This window comes from Gregarina niphandrodes (assembly GCF_000223845.1).
Source record: "Gregarina niphandrodes unplaced genomic scaffold scaffold00033, whole genome shotgun sequence".
NCBI classification, from domain to species: domain Eukaryota; phylum Apicomplexa; class Conoidasida; order Eugregarinorida; family Gregarinidae; genus Gregarina; species Gregarina niphandrodes.
In genome coordinates, this window is record NW_011645802.1 from 97,463 (window position 1) to 104,669 (window position 7,207).

At 56.0% G+C, this 7,207-nt stretch overlaps 2 protein-coding genes across 2 annotated transcripts; one reads left to right on the plus strand and one right to left on the minus strand.

Moving 5' to 3' along the window:
• Positions 1 to 49: 49 nt before the first annotated feature.
• On the plus strand, positions 50 to 4,612 carry GNI_131280 (LCCL domain protein; the record flags this gene model as incomplete). Its single annotated transcript, XM_011133875.1, has 1 exon — positions 50 to 4,612. The coding sequence occupies one exon, from the start codon at positions 50 to 52 to the stop codon at positions 4,610 to 4,612; it is 4,563 nt and encodes a 1,520-aa protein (XP_011132177.1).
• A 12-nt stretch (positions 4,613 to 4,624) lies between these two features.
• On the minus strand, positions 4,625 to 7,207 carry GNI_131290 (putative FolC; the record flags this gene model as incomplete). Its single annotated transcript, XM_011133876.1, has 1 exon — positions 4,625 to 7,207. A coding segment is annotated over one exon (2,583 nt), but the record flags the coding sequence as incomplete, so codon positions are not given.

Sequence of the window (7,207 nt, forward strand, 5' to 3'; positions counted from 1 at the left end):
ACCCCCCACCTGGATGAGGATGGTTCGCAACTGGATGGTTGTGCTATAGATGATAGTTTCCGGAGTCACGGCTGAAGACGAAGAAATGTGTCTGGTCCGTGCAGGAGAGTCAGTATTACTCAGTTGGTGTTTGGACGAGATTGGTCGTCACGCGGGCAACGAGCTTTGGCGGCTTTCCTCTGGGTCCACGTCGGATGGGGCAGGTTCCGTTGAGAAAGGACCTGTTATAGCGGAGTTCGTGCACGCATTGACGGGCGCAGTGTTGCAAGTAGCTCGACGCAACCGGGTGATGTTGGTCCCTCCTGAGGAAACGGAAAGTGGGAGACCGCGGAAACGGATAGTGTTGAGTGAAAATAACGAACTAGTTCTGGAACCGGAACTGGAAGAGCCGATGTGTGTCTCATTGGAAGGTACTCCAGCACGGAGCGGTGTTAATCGGGTGTTAAAGAAACCCATTAGTTCCTCCGGTGCCGATCTGAGTGCCGAACACCCTCCTGAACTCGCTAATGATGGGAACCTGGAAACCTACTGGCTCAGTCGGACCAGCAAGGTCCGTAAATTCTCCGTCTCGCTTATTCTGTCACTGGAGGCACTGGACACCGAACAGGATGACAGTGGTCAGGTGTCAGGAGGTCAGGTGTCAGGAGGTCAGGTGTCAGGAGGTCAGGTGTCAGGAGGTCAGGCGTCAGGTGGGGGTCAAAGTTCTGGGCGGAAAGCTTATTCGTTTGTCGTGGAATGGCAACGACCAGCGTCTGTCTTTAGTCTTGCCGGTTCCACCGACGGTGTACACTGGGTGGCTATCCAGACCGTATATGGGAACCGACAGATGAAATCTTCCGTCACTCTCAACCCCCTCATTCACACATATCCATTCTACAAACTGGAACTTAGCACTGCCAGCAAAATAGCCTCTGGTGGGGCTCGTCTGTATCAGTACGGCATCAAGGAGATAGCCGTCAACTTCTACCCCCTGGCCCTCACCGTCGAGCCTTGTGAAGAGGCACGCGCCCATGGTGACACCCGCCAGTTCTTCTTCCTCGTCGCCGTTGAGCGCTTCGACCGTGACCTCATGGACCAAACTCATGCCATGACCAGCGCCTACGATGACCAGATCAACGCCCTGGCCACCTCCCTGTCCAGGCTTGAAGACCTGGACGATCCAAGCCCTGCGGAAAACTCCAATGCGACTGTCTCCAGTCCGATGACTATGGACACCTGTCAGGCCCTTATGGAAGATCTCAAGGCAACGGCCCGGGACCAAAAGGAGTCGATACAACGCATCCAGGGCTATCTCGATAGCAGCAAAAGCTTGGCCGCCAGCCACACCTATCCGGACCGCTGCAGTGATCGATCCAAAGTCCGAGCACAACTGAGACGGGAAAATTCGCAGTCGTCCATCTACGTGGACACAAAAGGGTACTTCTCCCTCAAACCACGGTGCATGACCGGCGGACCCCGATCCCGGCAGGCAAGCACTCCCTCGATAGTGAGAGTCCTTTGTCCTTCATTGATTGACGAGAGTGGAAGCCAGAGTAGCAATGTTGGAATTAGTTTATGGACCAACAATATACGTCCTGGCTTTAGTTATGTAGCTAGCATCAAAAGCCGCCAGGATATAAGCGACGGCTGTTCATCACTCGGAATGATCCCGGTGCGGCTGTCTAGTGTTTCGATGGACTTTGTAGCGCAATTAATTCAGAGCACACACGTGTGTGCTGGGCTCAGACCGATCTTTATTCCGTTGGCGTATGCTCAGGACGTGGTGGGCACGTCTTGGAAGGATTTTTCTGACGCTGATGTGACTGAGATTGTCTCCAAGTTAGCGGGGGTTGATCCCAGTGGAGGGAGAATAGCGTTATCGGAAGAGCCTTTGTTTGGATATGACTGCGAAAAGTTTGTATTTCAAAACTGGTCTAATGCTCGCTTCGGTGGTGTGGTCTGCTCAGAAGAGGTTTTGCCGATCGAGCCAAGCGCAGCTGCGGTCGTACTATGTACAGATACATTTTCAGATATCGCCTTCAATGACGGCAACATAGTGAGTTGTGCAAACGATTGTGTGCCCCGTTATTTGCAGCTGAAAGATGTGTCCTTCATTAACAGCTTAATAACTGGGAACAATAAGAATGGTTACAGCGCGGAATCCAGTATTTGTTTTGCTGCATACCACGGCAATGCAATCGAACGAGACCAGGATTACACGTTGCTTCAGATCAGGGTGAGCGAAGGATCGGTGGATGCGTTCACGGGTACGACCTCGAATGGTCTGACGAGCAATGGAAACAGTAGTCCAGGATATGGTTCTTATAAGGTGAGCTTGGTTCGTAGTCCGTGTGCTGAGCCGGGTTCTGAAAAGCTAGTTAACCGTTTGGCTGCCATCTCTGACCCCGTGCCGCCAGTTGCAAACTACGATTCGATTACAGACCAGGCTCAGCTGGTGGCAGCCAGTCTCGGTGGTGCCACTGAATGGGTATACAGCCCACGCGATTCTAATATGAATCAATTGGCGGTGAAGGCGGTGGTGGGCAAACAAGCGGAGACATATGACAGCATTAATGACGCTCGCACCAAGGCGATTCTAAAGACGAACGAGGAGGCATTGATGGCTGCACGCGGTAAAGTAAAGCCTTTGGAGATCGCAGCCATGTCCATATGGCGACATTTGGAGCGCGTCTCTCTCCGAGCGGCGACCCTGTTTACGAATTTAAACTACAAGTTATCAGCAGTCATGACCGGTTACGAGGGTAGCAAGAGCCAGCTAACTCTCTATCAAAAAAAGAGCGCGCGTGTGCACGGCTACAATTCGTTCAAATGGGATGCCGGGCTTTATGAAAACTTCTATCACCAATTCGCGTCCGTCTCCATTCCCGAGTCTTCCCCCGAGTCTTCTCTAACGGGAGGTTCCCTAATGGAAGGCTCTGTAGGTAACTTCGCAAATAACACAACAGCCGGCAGCCCGGCGCAGTTGTCTGTAACTTTGAACAACTTCGGCACGTACAGTTTGGAGGACTTTGCCGCGTTGAACCTAGGTTCACTGGACAGTTCTGCGTTGTCAGATACAAGTGTAATCGCTTATTCGCCGAACAGTCAGTACGGAGTGCCCGTCATTCCGTGTCCAGACGGGTCGGGCGGTACGACGTACATGTTTGTGGGTGTGTTACTTTCCTTGCGTGATGTTGCGGCATATGATGGCGTTTTCTCAGCCAAGTTCTTCCTACCACGGGACTCCTTTAGTCAAGCCCGTGCGCGGATCGGTGTCATAGGTAAAATGCGCAATGCTGAAAACCTCCTCGCGGCCGTAATCGAAAATGTGGACGGTGGTCGCGCCGCCATTTACAGTGTCCAGGCCGGTCGCGAGACACTGCTCGGCGCCGTACCCTGGGCTCCCGGCTGGACTGAAAATGCCTGGTTCGAACTAGCCCTCCGCAGCCGTCGAGACCGCTTTGCCCTCTTCGTCCGAGATTTCGGCTCTGAACCCCCCTCACCATACGTCCACCTGCTCACCGTCCAGAGCGAACTACACGCAGGCAGCGGAAGTCTCGGAGTCGTCACCAACCTCCCCAATGCCTTCGTCGTCAGCGACATGCGCTACCAAGCCGGCAACTGTCAACTACCCGACCAAAAGTTCTCTGACAGCACATCGGTACAAACTGGAGCCGTGGTCAGAGCGGACCACAGACTGGTCGCCCCACCTGTATGTTCGCGGCTCTATGAGGATTGGCAGAATCCCTCCCGTCACTGGTCTCACACGGGGCCTGGCGTGTGGAGAGTTGCCGCAATCGAAGGCAAACGGGCCGTCCAGCAACGAATCAGCCACCAGGAAGAAAGTGCCCTCGTACTCCGGTCTCCTCGCCGCTGCGAACGCGGCACGCTCCAGTTCAGTTACTACAGCCCTTGCCCTGCCACCGTCACCGTCCGCTTCCACCACTGGTTCCTCACACTCTCACCCGACCGCGTGGCCGCAGGCGCCGCCACCGCTGCCGTCACAAGAGCTTCCAGCACCTACGAGATGCCCCTGGAGTCGTGGATCGACGTCCGACTCTCCGTCAGCGACACGCTCCTTGTCTTCAACGATTCCAACGGACACAAACTCCAAGCTTCTGCCGAGGCTACTGTACCGGCACCGGGTGACGTGGCCAGTGTCCCGAAACAGGACCTGGCCACCGCCGCGCCACTACCGGACGCAGCGGCCGCACCAATACAGGACATGTCTGCACAGGACACGTCTGCGGCACCACCCCCGGCTGAGCTAGAGACATCTTCTCTCCAGGCAACCGCCTTTCCTGTGCAGACTGCCTCCTCGCAACCGTCTCTACCGCTGGCCATCGGCGTTGCCGGGTGTGGCGGGACGTCCTTTGCAGCACTGTCGCTTTCGCCGGCCCTACCCCAAGATGTGTTCGCGAACACCCTCGTCCTGCCCTCCCTGGCGCCGCCTCCCATGATGCTGCAGAAACATCGGACCCGACAGGTGGGCAAGAGCCTTTCGGACTCTGGGCGTCCGGACCCCAGGCTTGTGGACTCTGGGCGTTCCAGCGGGGAGACGGAGCTTGTGGACTCTAGGTCGTCCAATTGGCTTTCGTTACTTTCGAACCGCTTTGTTCGAAGTGACTTATGACGAGTGACAAGACTATGACAGCAAAATCGTTTTATAGAAATCCGCGACGAGATAGAGGGAACCGGTGATGAGAACTTCCCGGATGCCGGGGCACTTCTCGACTTTCTCGATCGCATTCCGCAGTGACGGGAAGCAGCCGAATAGGCGGCGGGCACCCTCCTCGCCAAATTGATGCACGTACCGGCGTGAACACAGCAGTGGACTGCGGCACCGCACCTCTCGACGTCTGGATGTGTGTTCGTGAGTGTGTGTGGCCTGAGCGTGTGTGGCCTCAAAGTTCGTGTGCGTAGCCTGAGCTTGAGTACTGTTCTGGTTATCGCGATCATCTTCGTTAAAGGCGACGAAAGCGACCTGCCGCGCGGGTTCGAGACAACGGATGAGCTCGTCCAAATCGCGGTCGGGGTTCTCGACAAAGCCGACAATGACCAGGTCCATTTCCGCGAGCCAGGACCGAATGGCCTGAAGCGCCGCCGCATTGTGGGCTCCGTCGAGCCACAGACTGCCCTTCGAACACGTTTCGGCGCAGCTCGGCTTCGAACCGGCGACCTGCACGACCGAACTTACTGCTGCGGGGGCGCGCCACAAAACCTCATGCGCCGCACTGCGCCTGCACACCCGAGCACCCTTGGTGGACCCGGATACTGATACTGATACAGAGACAGAACCAGGAATCGATCCGGGGATCACTGGGTTCAAAGAGATCCCTGGGGAACACGGTGACGCCACTTGCAAACAGCCTTGAGCCCTGAAGCTGGATGACCGGAAGCTGGGCGACCGAAAGCTGGGCGACCGAAAGCTGGGTGACCGAAAGCTCGGCGACCGGAAGCTGGGCGAGCTGAAGCCAGCTGCTCCGGGTGAAGCCGCTCCTGGGGACGGCGTTCTTGGCAGCGAGAGAGTCTTCCCTCGCACAAATTTTCTGTCACGCGGAGTCCCCGCCGTTGGAGGCAACTGGACAAGGGCTCGCGAATAGGACTGGTGACGGCTGCGAGGCGAAAGGCGCTCGGGCTGTCGCGGCTGTCCCACAGCCCACTCCTTACCGTCCCGTGCGGCCCCGAAAGACCCGGCAGCGTTTCGACAGGTCTCCTCCGCAATCTCTCGCCCCACCCCCCGATCAACCGACGTCCGGGAGGTAAGGCGTTCCGCTTCTCTTGAACGCTCCGCTTCTCTTGAACGTTCCGCATCTCTTGAACGTTCCGCCGCTACAGGATGCAAAACCTGCTCCACCTCTTCCGTGGTGCACTGCCGTGTTGTGCCTGACAAGACCCCTGTCCTGTCGTCGAGCACGGCCTTCGGACACTCGCAGTAGACCGCATCTAAAATCCGGCGGTCCACTGTGTGCTCTCGTGAGACGAAAAAGCTTTGGTCGAAACTCCAATGCCTTAGCCAGCCCCGGTCGTCGTCTTCTGCCGGCGCGGCGGCGCATTGTCCGTCCTTGCTAGCCGCCAGCAACTCCTCAAAGTACCGGTACTCCTGCTTCTGGAAACCTCCGTTCTCTGCCGTCGGTCCCTCTGTCGCCAGTCGGTGGACGGAGGAGCGCATTCTGAGCCCTGAGGCTGGGCAACGAGTGGTAGGGGAACCAGTGGTAGGGTAACCAGTGGTAGGGGGACCAGTGGTAGGGTAATCAGTGGTAGGGGGACCAGCGGTAGGGGAGCCAGTGGTAGAGGAGCCATTCTCACGGCCAATGGAGCCGGAGGTAATGGAGCCGGAGGTAATGGAGCCGGAGGTGCTATCATCAAGGGGGTCTCGGAATCGGTTGGCAAAGCGGTCGTCAAATCGGTCGTCGAAGCGATCGAGTCGATCGTTGAAGTGTCCCTGAGGGGATGACGAATCTGGGCCGGATTCGAGCGCGGCTGTGTGTCGCAGTAATTCACGAAAGCGGTCGCCTGTAGATTTCCTTCTGGGTTGGATTGTGTGCCATTCGATGCGCTCAAGACGGCCGGGACAGGTGGCATGTTTAACACCGTACTGGAGCATATGTGAAATATCTAGATTGATATGTCCTGGTACGATTTCAGCTAATTTACCAAGGACGTGAATAGCGACTGCGGCAGCTACAGCCAAGTTGCTTTCCTGATATTGGCCAAGAAGGTTAAGTCTGACGGGTATATTAAGCACCTTAACTCCGTTTCTTGGCAAGCGCTGAGTAGATGGTGCGATTATCACTGTTGCACCCAACCTTGTTGCCGTAGTCATTATGGCCTTAAGAACATTAGGCTTCAGATTACGTGGCACTATCAATGGCTTCCCCAACCGTGTAATACTCGACTTAGTCCTAGCTATCTCCTCTTCCGTCTCCCCCAACAACGAACAATGATCACGCGATATGGATGTGATTACGTTTGCCAAAACACAATTGTCTGGAACCACCATCGTTGCATCCCATGGCGCACCATAACCTGTCTCCACCACTGCGACATCCACACAACATCTTTGGAAACACAATAACGCCGTCACTGTCTCCTCCTCGAAGCTTGATGGACCCTCCTCCAAATCTGCCTCGCTATACTTACGCTCTGCCTCGCTATACCTACGCTCTGCCTCGCTATACTTACGCTCTGCCTCGCTATACTTACGCTCTGCCTCGCTATACTTACG